General features: G+C 39.7%; 1 protein-coding gene and 1 gene segment (V, D, J or C); one reads left to right on the top strand and one right to left on the bottom strand.

Annotated features, from left to right (window-relative positions):
• The first annotated feature begins 4,865 nt into the window (after positions 1-4,865).
• On the top strand, positions 4,866-21,046 carry LOC308385001 (uncharacterized protein). 11 transcript variants are annotated; one of them, XM_080863705.1, is made up of 13 exons: positions 4,866-7,553; positions 8,201-8,279; positions 8,585-8,629; positions 9,835-9,879; positions 10,675-10,719; positions 11,887-11,931; positions 12,727-12,771; positions 16,927-16,971; positions 17,767-17,811; positions 18,512-18,556; positions 19,470-19,599; positions 19,799-19,893; positions 20,096-21,046. In XM_080863705.1, the coding sequence occupies exons 1-13, from the start codon at positions 7,429-7,431 to the stop codon at positions 20,105-20,107; spliced, it is 801 nt and encodes a 266-aa protein (XP_080719831.1). In that variant the 5' UTR covers positions 4,866-7,428; the 3' UTR covers positions 20,108-21,046. The 11 variants fall into 11 exon arrangements, with proteins under 11 accessions (XP_080719831.1, XP_080719835.1, XP_080719836.1 ...); XM_080863709.1 differs by having other exon boundaries at positions 8,201-8,255; positions 8,582-8,629; XM_080863715.1 differs by lacking the exon at positions 4,866-7,553 and adding an exon at positions 7,580-7,631.
• Positions 21,047-21,152: 106 nt separating this feature from the next.
• LOC308384471 (Ig kappa chain V region BS-5-like) lies at positions 21,153-21,634 on the bottom strand. The segment is given in 2 exons: positions 21,583-21,634; positions 21,153-21,475 (listed from the first exon to the last, which is right to left on the bottom strand).
• Between the last annotated feature and the right edge of the window lie 935 nt (positions 21,635-22,569).

Here is a 22,569-nt window from a genome sequence, read left to right on the forward strand (position 1 = left end):
AACATGCTCCCAAACCAAAAATCTCGAAAGTCCTGAAACATCACAATTTTATGAAAAAGTGTGTTTAAGTGTGTTTAGCGTTTTTGCTCACTTTCAGTTTCGCCGCCTACTGGCCAGTTTTGGAACTTAACACACTTTAAACACACTTTCAGTGACGTCACTCTGCGAGTCCTCATATTGTAGGTGTGTCAGACACAATAACACATTTGACCCAGGTTATACCCTTCTGGGGCTTAGCGGACACATGCGTGGACAGCACCTTTTAGTTCTTATGTCCAAAGTCGTATTCAATGTTGAAATGGAGGTGAACTTTATTTCAATCATTCGTGGAATAGTAACAGATGAATTTTGAGGCTTCTGAAAATTGTTCGTTCAAACCTTGCCAATTAAACAATCATTCTAACACACATCAAAAACTTTTCACATTTTTATACATATTAAAGTGAGCTATAAGCAAGGGTAACAACAGTTAAATCAGGCAAATCTTGACAAAAATGAAGGTCTTTAGATTCAGTTATCAGTACCTGCACAGCTTGGTTTCTTTTGTTGTTGACAAAATGTATCGAAATATAAAGTTTCAACATTTGTCTAATTATATTACTATTAATTAATGAGTCTTACTTCTCAAGATCAATGCACAAATTGTCTGACCTTCACTATGCAGAATGATGTGTGTGCAGATTTTGACCCTTGAAGAGTTTATATTAATCTACATTAATATAATTGCATCTGCAATCTGCAGTTGAACTTGGAGATTCCTGCCGCTGTCATCTGATTCAGTATGATCATCAGGCTCAGTCTCGACTCTGTGTATCTACAAGAATTGATGAAAAAAGTCAACACTTTATTAATTATATTTTAAATTCAACTTACCTTATACTTTTTACAATATAGTATAAAATGCATATTGTTTCTTTAAAAACTAATAACACACTATTAAAAACTGCAGAATGCACAATTCCAGCTTCATTTAGTAATTCAATTAGTAAATAAAAGTGAGTAATTAAGTCACTTAATTAACTAAGCAACTGTAAATGTCACAGAAGTACAATTCAATTTCAATTCAATTTTATTTATATAGCACCAAATCACAAAAAAAGTCGCCTCAAGGCGCTTCATAGATACAGAGAAAAACCCAACAATCATATGACCACCTATGAGCAAGCGCTTTGGCGACAGTGGGAAGGAAAAACTCCCTTTTAACAGGAAGAAACCTCTGGCAGAACCAGGCTCAGGGAGGGGCGGCCATCTGTTGCGACTGGTTGGGGTGAGAGAAGGAAAACAGGATGAAAGACATGCTGTGGAAGAGAGACAGAGGTTAATAACAGATATGATTCAATGCAGAGAGGTCTATTAACACATACTGAGTGAGAAAGGTGACTGGAAAGGAAAAACTCAATGCATCATGGGAATCCCCGGCTGCCTACGTCTATTGCAGCATAACTAAGGGAGGATTCAGGGTCACCTGGTCCAGCCCTAACTATATGCTTCAGCTAAAAGGAACGTTTTAAGCCTAATCTTGAAAGTAGAGATAGTGTCTGTCTCCCGAATCCAAACTGGAAGCTGGTTCCACAGAAAAGGGGCCTGAAAACTGAAGGCTCTGCCTCCCATTCTACTTTTAAATACTCTAGGAACAACAAGTAAGCCTGCAGTGTGAGAGCGAAGTGCTCTAATAGGGTGATATGGTACTACAAGGTCATTAAGATAAGATGGGGCCTGATTATTTAAGACCTTGTATGTGAGGAGCAGGATTTTGAATTTAATTCTGGATTTAACAGGAAGCCAATGAAGGGAAGCCAAAATAGGAGAAATCTGCTCTCTTTCTAGTCCCTGTCAGTACTCTTGCTGCAGCATTTTTCGATTAGCTGAAGGCTTTTCAGGGAGTTTTTAGGACATTCTGATAATAATGAATTACAGTAGTCCAGCCTGGAAGTAACAAATGCATGAACTAGTTTTTCAGCGTCACTAAGAGACAGGATATTTCTAACTTTAGAGATGTTGCACAAATGAAAGAAAGCAGTCTTACATATTTGTTTAATATGTGCATTGAAGGACATGTCTTGGTCAAAAATGACTCCAAGGTTCCTCACAGTATAACTGGAGGCCAAGGTAATGCCATCCAGAGTAAGAATCTGGTTAGATACCATATTTCTAAGATTTTCAGGGCCGAGTACAATAACCTCAGTTTGATCTGAATTAAGAAGCAGAAAGTTAGCGGCCATCCAGGTCTTTATGTCTTTAAGACATTCCTGCACTTTAACTAATTGGTGTGTGTTATCTGGCTTCATGGACAGATAGAGCTGGGTGTCATCTGCATAGCAGTGAAAATGTATGCTATGTCTTCTAATGATACTGCCTAGGGGAAGCATGTATAATGTAAACAGAATTGGTCCTAGCACTGAACCCTGTGGAACTCCATAATTGACCTTAGTGGGTGAAGAGGACTCTCCATTTACATGAACAAATTGTAGTCTATTAGATAGATATGATACAAACCACTGGAGTGCAGTACCTGTAATACCTACAGCATGCTCTAATCGCTCTAATAGGATATTATGGTCAACAGTATCGAACGCTGCACTAAGGCCTAGCAGGACAAGCACAGAGATGAGTCCACTGTCAGAGGCCATAAGAAGATCATTTGTAACCTTCGCTAAAGCGGTTTCTGTGCTGTGATGAACTCTGAAACCTGACTGAAACTCTTCAAATAAGCCATTCCTCTGCAGATGATCTGTTAGCTGTTTGACAACTACTCTTTCAAGGATTTTTGATATGAAAGGAAGGTTGGAGATTGGCCTATAATTAGCTAAGACTGCTGGGTCTAGAGATGGCTTTTTGAGTAAAGGTTTAACTACAGCCAGCTTGAAGGCCTGTGGTACATAGCCGATTATTAGAGATAGGTTGATCATATTTAAGATTGAAGCATTAATTAATGGCAGGACTTCTTTGAGCAGTTTTGTAGGAATGGGGTCTAAAAGACACGGAGGATTGGAGGAAGTAATTATAGAAGTTAACTCAGAAAGATCAATTGGAGAAAAAGAGTCTAACTTAACATCAACGGTACTAAAAGTAGCTGTAGATAATGTTACATCTGTGGGATGATTATTGGTAATTTTTTTCTCTAATGATAAGAATTTTATTTGTGAAGAAGTTCATGAAGTCATTACTAGTTAACGATGGTTGGCTCAAAAGAGCTCTGACTGTTTGTCAGCCTGGCTACAGTGCTGAAGAGAAACCTGGGGTTGTTCTTATTGTCTTCAATCAGTGACAAATAGTAAGATGTTCTGGCTTTGCGGGGGGCTTTCTTATAAATCAGCAAAATATTTCTCCAATTATGATGATCCTCTAAATTTGTGACACGCCATTTCCTCTCCAGCTTACGAGTCATCTGCTTTAGGCTACATGTTTGAGAATTATACCACAGAGTCAGGTACTTCTGATCTGAGACCTTAGTTTTCACAGGAGCTACAGTATCCAGAGTCATATGTAGTGAGGAGGTAAAATTATTATTAACAAGATAATTGACCTCTGTTGGGGTAGCGTTCAGATAGCTGCTCTGCTCTGTGTTGGTACAGGTCATTGAAGATGATAACAGTGGGTGGATTACATTCTTAAACATAGTTACAGCGCTTTCAGAAAGACATCTGTGATAAAGTCTACTCTCCACTGCTGTGTAATCAATTATTGTAAATGTAAATGTTATCAGGAAATGATCAGACAGGAGAGGGTTTTCAGGAAACACTGTTAAATGTTCAGTTTCTATGCCATATGTTAAAAACAAGATCTAGAGTGTGATTAAAGTGGTGGGTGGGTTCTTTTACATGTTGAGAGAAGCCAATTGAGTCTAATAACAGATTAAATGCCATGTTGAGGCTGTCATTCTTAGCATCTACATGGATGTTAAAATCACCCACAATAATTATTTTATCTGAGCTGAGCACTAAATCAGATAAAAAGTCTGAGAAATCAGAGAGAAACTCTGTGTAAGGCCCAGGTGGACAATTAGATGATAACAAATAAGACTGGTTTCTAAAATTTTTCAGCTGGGGTGGACAATGCTAAGCATCAGGCTTTCAAATGAATTAAAAGTCTGTCTTGGTCTTTCATTAATTAATAGGCTGGTGTGAAAAATTGCTGCCACACCGCCCCCTCGGCCTGTGCTTCGAGGTTTCTGGTAGTTAGAATGACTCGGGGGTGTTGATTCATTTAAACTAACATAATCATCCTGCTAAAACCAGGTTTCTGTAAGGCAGAGTAAATCGATTTGTTGATCAATTATTAAGTCATGTACTAACAGAGACTTGGAGGAGAGAGACCTAATATTTAATAATCCACATTTCACTGTTTTACTCTTTAGTTAGGATGTGGATACTGTATTGTTCTTTCTTTGTAATTGTTTATGTTTAAGTTGTTTGTTGCTGGTTTTTAGATTGTTTTTTGTCTTTTTGGAAGCTGACACAGTCTCTATGGAGATGGGTTTTTGGGGGGGTAGCAGGAGGAGAGAAGCTGCAGAGAGGCGTGTAAGACTGCAACTCTGCTTCCTGGTCCCAACTCTGGATAGTCATATTATGGGGGGTTTAATTAATTTGTCCATATTTCTAGAAATGAGAGCTGCCGTCTCTCCTTATAAGACCAGGTTTCCTCCAGAAGGTTTGCCAATTATCTATGAAGCCCACATCGTTTCTGGGACACCACTCAGACAGCCAGCAATTTAAGGAGAACATGCGGCTAAACATGTCACTCCTGGTCTGATTGGGGAGGGGACCAGAGAAAACTACAGAGTCCCACATTGTTTTGGCAAAGTTACACACCGATTCAATGTTGATTTTAGTGACCTCCGATTGGCGTAACCGGGTGTCATTACTGCCGACGTGAATTATGATTTTACTGAATTTACGTTTACCCTTAGCCAGTAGTTTTAAATTTCCTTCAATGTCGCCTGTTCTGGCCCCTGGAAGACAATTGACTATGGTTTCCGGTGTCTCTAGCTTCACATGTCTGAGAACAGAATTGCCAATTACCAGAGTTTGACCCCCGACGGGTGTGTCGCCGAGTGGGGAAAAACGGTTAGACATATGTATGAATTTGAGGAGTGGACCCAAAATGCTGACACAAAGGAACGTGAAAGAAAATTTGAATATTAACAGAAAGCAAGCCGTTTATTAATCTCTACTTTTAAGATTAGGCTTCAAACTTTCCTTTTTGCTAAAGCATATAGTTAGGGCTGGATCAGGTGACCCTGGATCCTCCCTTAGTTGTGCTGCAATAGACGTAGGCAGCCGGGGGATTCCCATGAAGCACTGAGTTTTTTCCTTTCCAGTCACCTTTCTCACTCACTGTGTGTTAATAGACCTCTCTGCACTGAATCATACTTGTTATTAATCCACAGCATGTCTTTGTCCTGTCTTCCTTTTCTCACCCCAACTGGTCACAGCAGATGCCCGCCGCTCCCTGAGCCTGGTTCTGCTGGAGGTTTCTTCCTGTTAAAAGGGAGTTTTTCCTTCCCACTGTCGCCAAAGCGCTTGCTCATAGGTGGTCATATGATTGTTGGGTTTTTCTCTGTATCTATTATTGTGCGATCTACTGTACAATATAAAGCGCCTTCAGGCGATTGTTGTTGTGATTTGGCGCTATATAAATAAAATTTAATTAAATTAAAAGATTACAAAACAAAAGGCAGAGGTGAAGCTAAACAATAACCTAACCTGGGGAAAATATTTTTTATTAAAAAAAACAAACAAACCATGAAACCTGACATGGATACAAAGATACCTGGAACATGGAAACGTGGCACCAAAGACAACAGATGACCTGACACTGAACAAATGAGGACAGGACTTACAGTGGCTTGCAAAAGTATTCGGCCCCCTTTAACTTTCCCACATTTTGGCACATTACAGCCACAAACATGAATCAATTTTATTGGAATTCCACGTGAAAGACCAATACAAAGTGGTGTACACGTGAGAAGTGGAACAAAAATCATACATGATTCCAAACATTTTTTACAAATAAATAACTGAAAAGTGGGGTGTGCGCAATTATTCAGCCCCCTGAGTCAATACTTTGTAGAACCACCTTTTGCTGCAATTGGATTCCATTAAAATTGATTTGTGTCACGGCTGGGAAGGCGAGCCGTGTGGTGTGGAGGAAGGAGGACCCAAGATGCAAGCAGTGGATGAAAATGCTAGTGAAGTTTATTTACAAGGTGTAGTGGCAAACAAGCAGTGGGGCATGACAAATAACTGAAGACACCTAAACTGGGAAGAACTAAAATAACAGACCTGGGTGCATACAACAAAGGGATGCGCGGCAGCCGCCGAGCAGGACACCGAGTAACAGGCAGGAGAACACACAGGGCTTAAATACACACACCAGTAATCAGGGGATGAGAGACAGGAGGGCAACACGGCTGGGAGGAATCAGAGCTGACGGGACAGGGGAAACGTAAACTGAACACACTCACATCAGACAGAGACCTTCACAATAAAACAGGAAACTCAGACACGGGGAACCAAACAAGACACAGAACTAAACAGACAGATTCACAAACAGACGGGGTGACAGCATAGACAGAGACACAGACGCAGACTCAGAGGCAGACCAAATATAACACATAGAAATCAAACAATAATAATCATCATCATCATCATAATAATAATAATAAACTAAAAGCGCTGGGTCACCGACCCAGGACCATGACAATTTGTGTTTGTGGCAGTAATGTGACAAAATGTGGAAAAGAGGGACGAATACTTTTGCAAGCCACTGCAAGTACACAGAGAGATAATGAGGGGATGAGGAACAGCTGGGACAAGGGGAAACAAAACTAGACTCACTGCATATAGGACAAAGACTTTCCCAATAAAACAGACATCACAAGGGTAATCTAATAAACAAATGAACTTAGCAAACCTAAAGAACTTATAAATAAACATCGACATCTAAACAAACTAAAACTTAAAACGCTGGGTCAACAGACCCAGGAAAGTGACAGTAAAATCATTTATTATACACATTATACTTATTTTCTTAAATTGCTTATCTATTATCTGTATTTTAACTTGGGGGTCTAGGGGTGCTGCATGTTTATGATAACACACTGACAATATCAGGACAATTTTAGCCTTACTCTATCAGTGAACAGCATGCCCATGCTAACTTAAACTAGACCAGCAAGCTAACCCCATGTGTATTAAGTGTTACTTCAGAATAGGAACCAAACAAATTAACGGAACGAAATTAACTGTAACAGCAGTTTGCAAAACATTGTGACAGTTCTCAAGTGTTCCTACCTCAAATCCAGCACGTGTTGCTGTGTTTTTGTTGTTAAATGGACGAGGAGAGACCGGTGGCTGGTGAGAGGATGCAGCATTTCGTCAGTGGAGCATAGAACAACGTCTCTGATTGGTCAAAAAGTGAGTAAAGATGCATCTGATTGTTCGAAAGCGTCAACCAAAGAGCTGCTGGTCACGGCAAGATACAAACTCGCCGGAGCTCTGCGTGAACGGCACATCCGGGACCTTCAGCACTCAGGAGAGATTTATCTTGAGGTATGTATTTACCTTTGATATCCATGCGTCGACGCAAGCTCCGCGAGGTAAAGTTGTATGTTTAACAAGCTAATTAAGGTTAGTTAAACGGAATTAAAACAATACACAACCGATTTGAACAAATTGAAAGTGGTGAATGATGATAAATGCTAAAAAATTACTTAAGATTTATCTTTAACAATAGATATTAGAAGTTAAATTTAACTGTTTTTAAATTCCCACCGGAGTTAAAGGGACCTGCGGCCTTGCATGTGCTCTGCATCTTCAACTGCAGAGACAGTCAGTCTAAGCTCAGTGTAGCTAACTGCAACACACTTCTTTTTTTTTCAACACAAGATATGCTTGGGGGGATTTAAATGATAATATTAATGTTTTCTTATTCAGCACAAATCAATAATATTATAGTTATTTGCTCACGGTCTGGGTCTCTGGCCCAGCGTTTCTGATGTTATTCTAAGGTTTTTGAGTTTCTTATGTTTAATGGCGGGTTAGTTGAGTTTGGCTTAACGTTATTAATATCGTTTTAAGGAGTTTATGTTAGGGCTGTATATTACCACGTTTGTATTTTCATGCCATGTTTCCTGTTTTATTTTGAAAGAGTCTGTTGCGTTCAGTTCATTAATCTCACTTCCCTGTTGTGTCAATAGAATCATTTGTGCAAGCTACTACCCTGCTGTCCCTCTGTCGTGTCTCAACCTCCAACAGGAAAGTAGAAGTCCTCATATGGTAGGACCAGTGATTGTAGTGTGTGTTACACTGTCCTCATATTGTTTTAAGCTGTGAAGGACAGGAGTGTGTTTCAGTTGCCTTCCTCATGTGGTAGGACCAACAACTCTAGTGTGTGTTACACTGTCCTCATATCATTGGGTAGCAGAACCGTACAGTGTTAAGTTTCTATAGAATCTGGTATAAGGAAGTCAGATCCTTCTGTAATAATATTCACTGATACAAATATGATCTGTAGTTAATTAAATAGTCGGGATTTATACTAGAGAATGTTTCTGACGTTATATTGTTGTCTTTTGTTGCAGACACCAAGTGCCGAGGTCCTGTCTCAACCTCCTTCAGACCAATTGGTGAGTGACACACCCACTTCATTCTTCCAACAGGTGAAGATGGATGTTGCAGACAGGACATATCCTAACTTTTGCAGCCGTTACGATAATAACGCGCTGTTTGCACGATGAGCACAGCTTCCAAGCTCCCCTAAATTGACCGTGCGCTTCGTGTTGTGTGTGCGCGAGTCTGTGCATTTAGTGGCGTCTGTGCAGAAATGACTAGTAAGACAAGGCTGCAAACTATTCTCACAGACTTCAAGTGTGCACTTGAATCCAAAACGATCTCTCTCTCTCCCTCTGGCTCTGTTGAGATGCCACTGGGAGAGTAACGACTGCCCCTCCCCCCCTCTGCTCAGCAAACAGGTGGCTGTTTTTGCACCCCTCCCCCTCTGCTCTGCAAACACGTGGCTGCTTTTGCACCCCTCCCCCCTCTGCTCAACAAACACGTGGCTGCTTTTGCACCCCTCCCCTCTCTGCTGAGGGCAAAAACAAGGCTCATGTGCAAAGTGAAGCAAAATAACATTGACAGAGGTTCAGAGAAAGGAGAAAAAAACGGAGCAGGCTCCCGTTGTTCACTTCAAGGAGGCGGCTCTACGGGCCGTTTTGTTTGTGACCGACACACACAGTATATATATATATTCTCAATCACATTCACACCACTCTCTTATATCAGTTCCACTACATCAAGACTATTTTATGGTGGTCAGCTGTTTTATTGTCATGTATTTTGCATAGTAAGATAACCATGTCCTCCATTCAAAAGCACTGAAAATGTCTATGGTGGTGCTGTACCTAATATTGTGCTCATTTGATCCAAAACCTATTTTTCCTTTATTTTGAAGGCTGAGGCTTAGATCCATTAGGTATTCACGAGAAAGGCATTATCGCATGTCAGGATTACAGTATATCGAAAATATGTGATTATAATGGGAGTCAATGGGGCCCAAACGGATACAAGGGTAAAAGGAGGTAGTACATATGTGAATCTTCTTTACTATACACCACACCATAGAGGGGATCATTGAATTTCAAAAATAATCCTAAAACACACATCCTGGCCAAGTTTCATGCAACTAGTCTTTAAAATGACTGATATATTGAGAATCAAAAATCCAAAGTTACCCAAGCGGGTCCCTTTTTTCGCTAGGGTAAAACGAGGGTTAAATAGTCGGGATTTATACTAGAGAATGTTTCTGACGTTATATTGTTGTCTTTTGTTGCAGACACCAAGTGCCGAGGTCCTGCCTCAACCTCCTTCAGACCAATTGGTGAGTGACACACCCACTTCATTCTTCCAACAGGTTACACATTATTTTTTTGTATTTGGCATCAAGTATATGTGTCAGTTGGGCCTAGTGCATAAATGAAATGCACTTTAATTGTACTAAAACAATCAGTTTTAGTCGAAGTTAACCAAAACCAACATTAGCATTAGGATAAAGTAATTGTCTATACCATTTGTTAGTCCAAACTTTCCCTTAAAGCATCAGCTTGATCTTTATTCTGACAAAATTTGATATTTTTGTCGTTTTACACATGTTTTTGTCAAAATAAGCTCCCGCTGATCAGTTTACATGATTTAATTTCTGGGGAAATAGATGGCTGTACATCAGTGTTGGGTTTAGAGCTTTTATTGACAACAGCAGGAGAAGTTAGAAGTCAGGAATGTGAACTCTACATGTGTTCAGTCGTCATGTCCTCATATTGTTTTAAGCTGTGAAGGACAGGAGTGTGTTTAAGTAGAAGTCCTCATATGGTAGGACCAGTGATTGTAGTGTGTGTGTTACACTGTCCTCATATTGTTTTAAGCTGTGAAGGACAGGAGTGTGTTTCAGTTGCCTTCCTCATGTGGTAGGACCAACAACTCTAGTGTGTGTTACACTGTCCTCATATCGTTGGGTAGCAGAACCGTACAGTGTTAAGTTTCTATAGAATCTGGTATAAGGAAGTCAGATCCTTCTGTAATAATATTCACTGATACAAATATGATCTGTAGTTAATTAAATAGTCGGGATTTATACTAGAGAATGTTTCTGACGTTATATTGTTGTCTTTTGTTGCAGACACCAAGTGCCGAGGTCCTGTCTCAACCTCCTTCAGACCAATTGGTGAGTGACACACCCACTTCATTCTTCCAACAGGTGAAGATGGATGTTGCAGACAGGACATATCCTAACTTTTGCAGCCGTTACGATAATAACGCGCTGTTTGCACGATGAGCACAGCTTCCAAGCTCCCCTAAATTGACCGTGCGCTTCGTGTTGTGTGTGCGCGAGTCTGTGCATTTAGTGGCGTCTGTGCAGAAATGACTAGTAAGACAAGGCTGCAAACTATTCTCACAGACTTCAAGTGTGCACTTGAATCCAAAACGATCTGTCTCTCTCCCTCCGGCTCTGTTGAGATGCCACTGGGAGAGTAACGACTGCCCCTCCCCCCCTCTGCTCAGCAAACAGGTGGCTGTTTTTGCACCCCTCCCCCTCTGCTCTGCAAACACGTGGCTGCTTTTGCACCCCTCCCCTCTCTGCTGAGGGCAAAAACAAGGTTCATGTGCAAAGTGAAGCAAAATAACATTGACAGAGGTTCAGAGAAAGGAGAAAAAAACGGAGCAGGCTCCCGTTGTTCACTTCAAGGAGGCGGCTCTACGGGCCGTTTTGTTTGTGACCGACACACACAGTATATATATATATATATTCTCAATCACATTCACACCACTCTCTTATATCAGTTCCACTACATCAAGACTATTTTATGGTGGTCAGCTGTTTTATTGTCATGTATTTTGCATAGTAAGATAACCATGTCCTCCATTCAAAAGCACTGAAAATGTCTATGGTGGTGCTGTACCTAATATTGTGCTCATTTGATCCAAAACCTATTTTTCCTTTATTTTGAAGGCTGAGGCTTAGATCCATTAGGTATTCACGAGAAAGGCATTATCGCATGTCAGGATTACAGTATATCGAAAATATGTGATTATAATGGGAGTCAATGGGGCCCAAACGGATACAAGGGTAAAAGGAGGTAGTACATATGTGAATCTTCTTTACTATACACCACACCATAGAGGGGATCATTGAATTTCAAAAATAATCCTAAAACACACATCCTGGCCAAGTTTCATGCAACTAGTCTTTAAAATGACTGATATATTGAGAATCAAAAATCCAAAGTTACCCAAGCGGGTCCCTTTTTTCGCTAGGGTAAAACGAGGGTTAAATAGTCGGGATTTATACTAGAGAATGTTTCTGACGTTATATTGTTGTCTTTTGTTGCAGACACCAGGTGCCGAGGTCCTGCCTCAACCTCCTTCAGACCAATTGGTGAGTGACACACCCACTTCATTCTTCCAACAGGTTACACATTATTTTTTTGTATTTGGCATCAAGTATATGTGTCAGTTGGGCCTAGTGCATGAATGAAATGCACTTTAATTGTACTAAAACAATCAGTTTTAGTCGAAGTTAACCAAAACCAACATTAGCATTAGGATAAAGTAATTGTCTATACCATTTGTTAGTCCAAACTTTCCCTTAAAGCATCAGCTTGATCTTTATTCTGACAAAATTTGATATTTTTGTCGTTTTACACATGTTTTTGTCAAAATAAGCTTCCGCTGATCAGTTTACATGATTTAATTTCTGGGGAAATAGATGGCTGTACATCAGTGTTGGGTTTAGAGCTTTTATTGACAACAGCAGGAGAAGTTAGAAGTCAGGAATGTGAACTCTACATGTGTTCAGTCGTCATGTCCTCATATTGTTTTAAGCTGTGAAGGACAGGAGTGTGTTTAAGTAGAAGTCCTCATATGGTAGGACCAGTGATTGTAGTGTGTGTGTTACACTGTCCTCATATTGTTTTAAGCTGTGAAGGACAGGAGTGTGTTTCAGTTGCCTTCCTCATGTGGTAGGACCAACAACTCTAGTGTGTGTTACACTGTCCTCATATCGTTGGGTAGCAGAACCGTACAGTGTTAAGTTTCTATAGAATCTGGTATAAGGAAGTCAGATCCTTCTGTAATAATATTCACTGATACAAATATGATCTGTAGTTAATTAAATAGTCGGGATTTATACTAGAGAATGTTTCTGACGTTATATTGTTGTCTTTTGTTGCAGACACCAGGTGCCGAGGTCCTGCCTCAACCTCCTTCAGACCAATTGGTGAGTGACACACCCACTTCATTCTTCCAACAGGTTACACATTATTTTTTTGTATTTGGCATCAAGTATATGTGTCAGTTGGGCCTAGTGCATAAATGAAATGCACTTTAATTGTACTAAAACAATCAGTTTTAGTCGAAGTTAACCAAAACCAACATTAGCATTAGGATAAAGTAATTGTCTATACCATTTGTTAGTCCAAACTTTCCCTTAAAGCATCAGCTTGATCTTTATTCTGACAAAATTTGATATTTTTGTCGTTTTACACATGTTTTTGTCAAAATAAGCTCCCGCTGATCAGTTTACATGATTTAATTTCTGGGGAAATAGATGGCTGTACATCAGTGTTGGGTTTAGAGCTTTTATTGACAACAGCAGGAGAAGTTAGAAGTCAGGAATGTGAACTCTACATGTGTTCAGTCGTCATGTCCTCATATTGTTTTAAGCTGTGAAGGACAGGAGTGTGTTTAAGTAGAAGTCCTCATATGGTAGGACCAGTGATTGTAGTGTGTGTGTTACACTGTCCTCATATTGTTTTAAGCTGTGAAGGACAGGAGTGTGTTTCAGTTGCCTTCCTCATGTGGTAGGACCAACAACTCTAGTGTGTGTTACACTGTCCTCATATCGTTGGGTAGCAGAACCGTACAGTGTTAAGTTTCTATAGAATCTGGTATAAGGAAGTCAGATCCTTCTGTAATAATATTCACTGATACAAATATGATCTGTAGTTAATTAAATAGTCGGGATTTATACTAGAGAATGTTTCTGACGTTATATTGTTGTCTTTTGTTGCAGACACCAAGTGCCAAGGTCCTGCCTCAACCTCCTTCAGACCAATTGGTGAGTGACACACCCACTTCATTCTTCCAACAGGTTACACATTATTTTTTTGTATTTGGCATCAAGTATATGTGTCAGTTGGGCCTAGTGCATAAATGAAATGCACTTTAATTGTACTAAAACAATCAGTTTTAGTCGAAGTTAACCAAAACCAACATTAGCATTAGGATAAAGTAATTGTCTATACCATTTGTTAGTCCAAACTTTCCCTTAAAGCATCAGCTTGATCTTTATTCTGACAAAATTTGATATTTTTGTCGTTTTACACATGTTTTTGTCAAAATAAGCTCCCGCTGATCAGTTTACATGATTTAATTTCTGGGGAAATAGATGGCTGTACATCAGTGTTGGGTTTAGAGCTTTTATTGACAACAGCAGGAGAAGTTAGAAGTCAGGAATGTGAACTCTACATGTGTTCAGTCGTCATGTCCTCATATTGTTTTAAGCTGTGAAGGACAGGAGTGTGTTTAAGTAGAAGTCCTCATATGGTAGGACCAGTGATTGTAGTGTGTGTGTTACACTGTCCTCATATTGTTTTAAGCTGTGAAGGACAGGAGTGTGTTTCAGTTGCCTTCCTCATGTGGTAGGACCAACAACTCTAGTGTGTGTTACACTGTCCTCATATCGTTGGGTAGCAGAACCGTACAGTGTTAAGTTTCTATAGAATCTGGTATAAGGAAGTCAGATCCTTCTGTAATAATATTCACTGATACAAATATGATCTGTAGTTAATTAAATAGTCGGGATTTATACTAGAGAATGTTTCTGACGTTATATTGTTGTCTTTTGTTGCAGACACCAGGTGCCGAGGTCCTGCCTCAACCTCCTTCAGACCAATTGGTGAGTGACACACCCACTTCATTCTTCCAACAGGTTACACATTATTTTTTTGTATTTGGCATCAAGTATATGTGTCAGTTGGGCCTAGTGCATAAATGAAATGCACTTTAATTGTACTAAAACAATCAGTTTTAGTCGAAGTTAACCAAAACCAACATTAGCATTAGGATAAAGTAATTGTCTATACCATTTGTTAGTCCAAACTTTCCCTTAAAGCATCAGCTTGATCTTTATTCTGACAAAATTTGATATTTTTGTCGTTTTACACATGTTTTTGTCAAAATAAGCTCCCGCTGATCAGTTTACATGATTTAATTTCTGGGGAAATAGATGGCTGTACATCAGTGTTGGGTTTAGAGCTTTTATTGACAACAGCAGGAGAAGTTAGAAGTCAGGAATGTGAACTCTACATGTGTTCAGTCGTCATGTCCTCATATTGTTTTAAGCTGTGAAGGACAGGAGTGTGTTTAAGTAGAAGTCCTCATATGGTAGGACCAGTGATTGTAGTGTGTGTGTTACACTGTCCTCATATTGTTTTAAGCTGTGAAGGACAGGAGTGTGTTTCAGTTGCCTTCCTCATGTGGTAGGACCAACAACTCTAGTGTGTGTTACACTGTCCTCATATCGTTGGGTAGCAGAACCGTACAGTGTTAAGTTTCTATAGAATCTGGTATAAGGAAGTCAGATCCTTCTGTAATAATATTCACTGATACAAATATGATCTGTAGTTAATTAAATAGTCGGGATTTATACTAGAGAATGTTTCTGACGTTATATTGTTGTCTTTTGTTGCAGACACCAGGTGCCGAGGTCCTGCCTCAACCTCCTTCAGACCAATTGGTGAGTGACACACCCACTTCATTCTTCCAACAGGTTACACATTATTTTTTTGTATTTGGCATCAAGTATATGTGTCAGTTGGGCCTAGTGCATGAATGAAATGCACTTTAATTGTACTAAAACAATCAGTTTTAGTCGAAGTTAACCAAAACCAACATTAGCATTAGGATAAAGTAATTGTCTATACCATTTGTTAGTCCAAACTTTCCCTTAAAGCATCAGCTTGATCTTTATTCTGACAAAATTTGATATTTTTGTCGTTTTACACATGTTTTTGTCAAAATAAGCTTCCGCTGATCAGTTTACATGATTTAATTTCTGGGGAAATAGATGGCTGTACATCAGTGTTGGGTTTAGAGCTTTTATTGACAACAGCAGGAGAAGTTAGAAGTCAGGAATGTGAACTCTACATGTGTTCAGTCGTCATGTCCTCATATTGTTTTAAGCTGTGAAGGACAGGAGTGTGTTTAAGTAGAAGTCCTCATATGGTAGGACCAGTGATTGTAGTGTGTGTGTTACACTGTCCTCATATTGTTTTAAGCTGTGAAGGACAGGAGTGTGTTTCAGTTGCCTTCCTCATGTGGTAGGACCAACAACTCTAGTGTGTGTTACACTGTCCTCATATCGTTGGGTAGCAGAACCGTACAGTGTTAAGTTTCTATAGAATCTGGTATAAGGAAGTCAGATCCTTCTGTAATAATATTCACTGATACAAATATGATCTGTAGTTAATTAAATAGTCGGGATTTATACTAGAGAATGTTTCTGACGTTATATTGTTGTCTTTTGTTGCAGACACCAGGTGCCGAGGTCCTGCCTCAACCTCCTTCAGACCAATTGGTGAGTGACACACCCACTTCATTCTTCCAACAGGTTACACATTATTTTTTTGTATTTGGCATCAAGTATATGTGTCAGTTGGGCCTAGTGCATGAATGAAATGCACTTTAATTGTACTAAAACAATCAGTTTTAGTCGAAGTTAACCAAAACCAACATTAGCATTAGGATAAAGTAATTGTCTATACCATTTGTTAGTCCAAACTTTCCCTTAAAGCATCAGCTTGATCTTTATTCTGACAAAATTTGATATTTTTGTCGTTTTACACATGTTTTTGTCAAAATAAGCTTCCGCTGATCAGTTTACATGATTTAATTTCTGGGGAAATAGATGGCTGTACATCAGTGTTGGGTTTAGAGCTTTTATTGACAACAGCAGGAGAAGTTAGAAGTCAGGAATGTGAACTCTACATGTGTTCAGTCGTCATGTCCTCATATTGTTTTAAGCTGTGAAGGACAGGAGTGTGTTTAAGTAGAAGTCCTCATATGGTAGGACCAGTGATTGTAGTGTGTGTGTTACACTGTCCTCATATTGTTTTAAGCTGTGAAGGACAGGAGTGTGTTTCAGTTGCCTTCCTCATGTGGTAGGACCAACAACTCTAGTGTGTGTTACACTGTCCTCATATCGTTGGGTAGCAGAACCGTACAGTGTTAAGTTTCTATAGAATCTGGTATAAGGAAGTCAGATCCTTCTGTAATAATATTCACTGATACAAATATGATCTGTAGTTAATTAAATAGTCGGGATTTATACTAGAGAATGTTTCTGACGTTATATTGTTGTCTTTTGTTGCAGACACCAGGTGCCGAGGTCCTGCCTCAACCTCCTTCAGACCAATTGGTGAGTGACACACCCACTTCATTCTTCCAACAGGTTACACATTATTTTTTTGTATTTGGCATCAAGTATATGTGTCAGTTGGGCCTAGTGCATGAATGAAATGCACTTTAATTGTACTAAAACAATCAGTTTTAGTCGAAGTTAACCAAAACCAACATTAGCATTAGGATAAAGTAATTGTCTATACCATTTGTTAGTCCAAACTTTCCCTTAAAGCATCAGCTTGATCTTTATTCTGACAAAATTTGATATTTTTGTCGTTTTACACATGTTTTTGTCAAAATAAGCTCCCGCTGATCAGTTTACATGATTTAATTTCTGGGGAAATAGATGGCTGTACATCAGTGTTGGGTTTAGAGCTTTTATTGACAACAGCAGGAGAAGTTAGAAGTCAGGAATGTGAACTCTACATGTGTTCAGTCGTCATGTCCTCATATTGTTTTAAGCTGTGAAGGACAGGAGTGTGTTTAAGTAGAAGTCCTCATATGGTAGGACCAGTGATTGTAGTGTGTGTGTTACACTGTCCTCATATTGTTTTAAGCTGTGAAGGACAGGAGTGTGTTTCAGTTGCCTTCCTCATGTGGTAGGACCAACAACTCTAGTGTGTGTTACACTGTCCTCATATCGTTGGGTAGCAGAACCGTACAGTGTTAAGTTTCTATAGAATCTGGTATAAGGAAGTCAGATCCTTCTGTAATAATATTCACTGATACAAATATGATCTGTAGTTAATTAAATAGTCGGGATTTATACTAGAGAATGTTTCTGACGTTATATTGTTGTCTTTTGTTGCAGACACCAAGTGCCGAGGTCCTGCCTCAACCTCCTTCAGACCAATTGGTGAGTGACACACCCACTTCATTCTTCCAACAGGTTACACATTATTTTTTTGTATTTGGCATCAAGTATATGTGTCAGTTGGGCCTAGTGCATGAATGAAATGCACTTTAATTGTACTAAAACAATCAGTTTTAGTCGAAGTTAACCAAAACCAACATTAGCATTAGGATAAAGTAATTGTCTATACCATTTGTTAGTCCAAACTTTCCCTTAAAGCATCAGCTTGATCTTTATTCTGACAAAATTTGATATTTTTGTCGTTTTACACATGTTTTTGTCAAAATAAGCTCCCGCTGATCAGTTTACATGATTTAATTTCTGGGGAAATAGATGGCTGTACATCAGTGTTGGGTTTAGAGCTTTTATTGACAACAGCAGGAGAAGTTAGAAGTCAGGAATGTGAACTCTACATGTGTTCAGTCGTCATGTCCTCATATTGTTTTAAGCTGTGAAGGACAGGAGTGTGTTTCAGTTGCCTTCCTCATGTGGTAGGACCAACAACTCTAGTGTGTGTTACACTGTCCTCATATCGTTGGGTAGCAGAACCGTACAGTGTTAAGTTTCTATAGAATCTGGTATAAGGAAGTCAGATCCTTCTGTAATAATATTCACTGATACAAATATGATCTGTAGTTAATTAAATAGTCGGGATTTATACTAGAGAATGTTTCTGACGTTATATTGTTGTCTTTTGTTGCAGACACCAAGTGCCGAGGTCCTGCCTCAACCTCCTTCAGACCAATTGGTGAGTGACACACCCACTTCATTCTTCCAACAGGTTACACATTATTTTTTTGTATTTGGCATCAAGTATATGTGTCAGTTGGGCCTAGTGCATAAATGAAATGCACTTTAATTGTACTAAAACAATCAGTTTTAGTCGAAGTTAACCAAAACCAACATTAGCATTAGGATAAAGTAATTGTCTATACCATTTGTTAGTCCAAACTTTCCCTTTAAAGCATCAGCTTGATCTTTATTCCTACTAAATTTGATATTTCTGTGTTACATTGTCCTCAGATTGTTTTAAGCTGTGAAGGACATGAATTTGGGTTTTTTTAGCCTTTCTCAATTGGTAGAACCAACAACTCTAGTTTGTGTTACATTGAAACTGAACAGCAGGGATGTTTGTCATGAAGATAATAACACTCTATCCGATTTCAAACAATCACACTGTGATGAGTATTATTAGTAGATTATGTTCACATGTAAAATATTCATATCAAATGGTAAATATTCTATATTTATATAGCGCTTTACTAGTCCCTAAGGACCCCAAAGCGCTTTACACATCCAGTCATCCACCCATTCACACAGACATTCACACACTGGTGATGGCAGCTACATTGTAGCCACAGCCACCCTGGGGCGCACTGACAGAGGCGAGGCTGCCGGACACTTGCGCCACCGGGCCCTCTGACCACCACCAGTAGGCAACAGGTGAAGTGTCTTTCCCAAGGACACAACGACCGAGACTGTCGGAGCTGGGGCTCGAACCGGCAACCTTCTGATTACAACTCTTGAGCCACGACCGCCCCTTAGCCCCTTAATGTAGAATTACACACTGCCCAACGCTGACTTTGCCTACAATGCAGAGAAAAAAGCAAACAGACCTATTGCATGCATTGATTCTCATATTTCACTGTTACTTTTCAAAGGCTCAAGGACCAAGTATTCCGGGGGTTCCAAGCCACACGCTTTACTCAGCTGCCCTGGACAACATGAAGGGCACCTCTGCCTCAATCACCCTGGACAACAAAAACATTAGCAACACTTCACCAAGAAGGGGTAAAGGCACCAAAATACAAAATGTTTTAGGTTAATATACTTGTGATCAAAGAACAAGTTTGTTTTCAGACATGACACTATTCAGAGCTTTTATCATAAATCATTTCATCTTATTTGATTCCCAGCAGAACACAGCACTTCAAATGGTTCATTCCAAGCATCCTTAAAGGAGCAATAAGCAATATCTTTTCACTGCTAGGTGTGCTGTTTTGCACTGCCTGTGAACCAAACCAAAGTCTATGGCTGGAGATCAACACAGAGAGAGGGATTGTGACTTCATGCTGTACTCCAGATGTAATTACACCTCTAGTTCTTCACATAGTCATTTTTAATTCCTTCAACCTAAGTATGATGAATTGTGCTTATTGCTCCTTTAAAGTGCTCCAGTAGAAAGCAAGGTTTAAGAACATTTTGTATTCACATTATAAACTAGAATATTTTCTATCTTTTCTTGCATTCACATTAAGATATTTTCTTTTGTTTCCATTTATGACAGCTGGGACGGTGAGAAGCAAGTGGACAAATGATGAAGTGAAGGTTGCTGAGCGGCATGTTTCACTTCATAAAAAGCTGCAAAGTACCAGGTAAAAAGGAATGTGACTGCTGCCTCCAAGCAGAGCCGGCAGCTCTGAAAGGCAGAGACTGGGTTGTCATAAGGTACTACAGCCACAACAGGATCATAGCATTAAAAGAAAGATGCAAGAAAAAAAGAAACAAGCAAGAGAGATACTTTGTTACTTCCACAGTTATGTCAGTATTGCAGTTTTCTGTATTGCATTGTTCTTACTCATAAATCTGTGGTTTATGCTGGGTGCTTTTTGCAATTAAATGATAAAAAAGGCAGATAATGTTCCACGTTTTTATTCACATGAACATTCACTACAAAATGAATTAATGCATTACAATATCAAGACTTAAAAAGTAGACTGACCACATTTGACCCATGTCTTTTTTTTTTTTTAAAGTCTTTACACAGCTCAGATTTACTGTTTTATTAACACATAAATGTCTGATATTTCTGTCAGAAGTTACCCAACTGATGAGCATTACTATTGTGCATCCATGTCTATTATATTGTAATCTCAAAAGGAGCCAAGCTAAAAATGCAGAACCTACCGTTACCTGGTCCTTATAAGTCATGTATACTTGAAAATTATGTGTTTCCATGGGCTTCACAATTCACCTAAACATGAAATATCTGTGTGTGACCTTATGGTACTCATAAGTCACATAAACCTGACAGTGTCCTCACAAGTAGCATTAAATTCAGGTTTGACCAAAATTTAGCCCTAGCCAAAATCTCAACAGATGGGTGTGTTCCTGGAAGCATGGGTCAAATTTTTTGAGATTCCCATGCCTCTAGGACCTTCGGAAAGGCACGTTCCCATTTGTCACATTTTTGTCATACGTACTGATATATCACGAAAACACGTATGTGTGTGTGTGTGTGTGTCCTCAGTGAACTGTATCAGTCTCTGCAGTATCTTCCAGCTGCAGCAGTCACTTCAGTTTCTGTTCAGTCTGACTGAGGGAGGTTTTTGTACGACTGTTTTTCACTGTGTGAACACCCACTGACTGTTAGGATAGTGCTGACTCTGACAGTAATAAACTGCTGCATCTTCAGCCTGGACTCCACTGATGGTCAGAGTGAAGTCAGAGTTTGATCCACTGCCTGTAAAACGAGCTGGAATCCCTGATTGTCGAGTGCTAGACCAGTAAAAGAGACGTTTAGGAACTCCTCCATCTTTCTGTTGGTACCAGGCTAAACAGTTGTTGCCATAAACATCCTGACTGGTCGTACACTTGATGCTCACAGTTCCTCCCACAGCAGAGCTCACTGCTCCAGGCTGAGTCACTGTGATCTGTCCTCTGGACTCTGAGGACACAGAGACAAAAACATAAAGCAGCTTCATGGTTTTGTGGGCTTCATTTCAGAGGGACAGATGTTGATAGAGGAGAGGAGTTTGATTCTCTGGACTTTACCTGTGAAGCAGCAGCAGAGGAGAGTCCAGATGAGGACGCAGATCAAAGTCATGTTTTTGATGAGGAGGATTTCTGTGGCTTCTGTTGTGATGAAGGACAGCTGTCAGTCATCCAGTGTTCAACTCTCAGGACTATAAACTCTCCCAGAGCACTGGAGCATGGTGCTGCTGATGCAAAGTGCCTCTCTATGGAAATCATCTGACCAAGTTTAGAGGCACAATGTGAAAAAGTAAAGGTCTGGACTTCACTACATGTTTTTACAACATTCTGTACGCCACGCAGATCCTGATGCGGTTGAAGAACTACTAACTGATTATATTTAAAATAAGTTCAATGTCAATTTTAAAATATTGCTGTAGGACACCATTCAGATGGCTGTGATCCAAAATTAAATATGGTTCAAACATCATGATACAACATGATTTCCTCCAGTACCATCCACCTCCAACATATATTACAGTTTCTCTCAGTCGCTTTGCTGCAGTTCTCAAATCAGTGATGCTTTTCCCCAATCAAATTAGCCTTTCTCGTTGTTTCATACACACATACACACTGCTGTTGTTTCTACACTAATAAAGGGATTTGTTACTTCGTTGATCCACAACTCACAGCTCACAACTGTCGTGATCGGGCTGTGTCCAGGCAGGAATTGGACCCAAACTCAAACTCACTGGAAACAGGACTGAACTCAAAGTGGCAGCTTTTATTGCTGAACAGAAAACTCCACAAAACCTAAACTGGGAAGAATCTAACAAAACACACACAGCACGAGGAAGATCACGGCACTGTAGTAATCAATCAATCTTTACATGAGCCGGGTGAGGAAACACTATCACAGGGAGCCGTCTGCACCGGGAGCCTCCAGGCTGGGCAAAGAAGCCCCCCAGCCAGGCTGAGAATGTGTCGATGATGTGAACAGAACACACATATAGTTTAATGAGTATTATTTTGCTTTTCTCCATTTCATCAGTTTTGTAAGGTTAAAAA

Source organism: Rhamphochromis sp. 'chilingali' (assembly GCF_963969265.1).
Source record: "Rhamphochromis sp. 'chilingali' genome assembly, chromosome: 17".
In the NCBI taxonomy this organism is placed as follows: Eukaryota; Metazoa; Chordata; class Actinopteri; order Cichliformes; family Cichlidae; genus Rhamphochromis; species Rhamphochromis sp. 'chilingali'.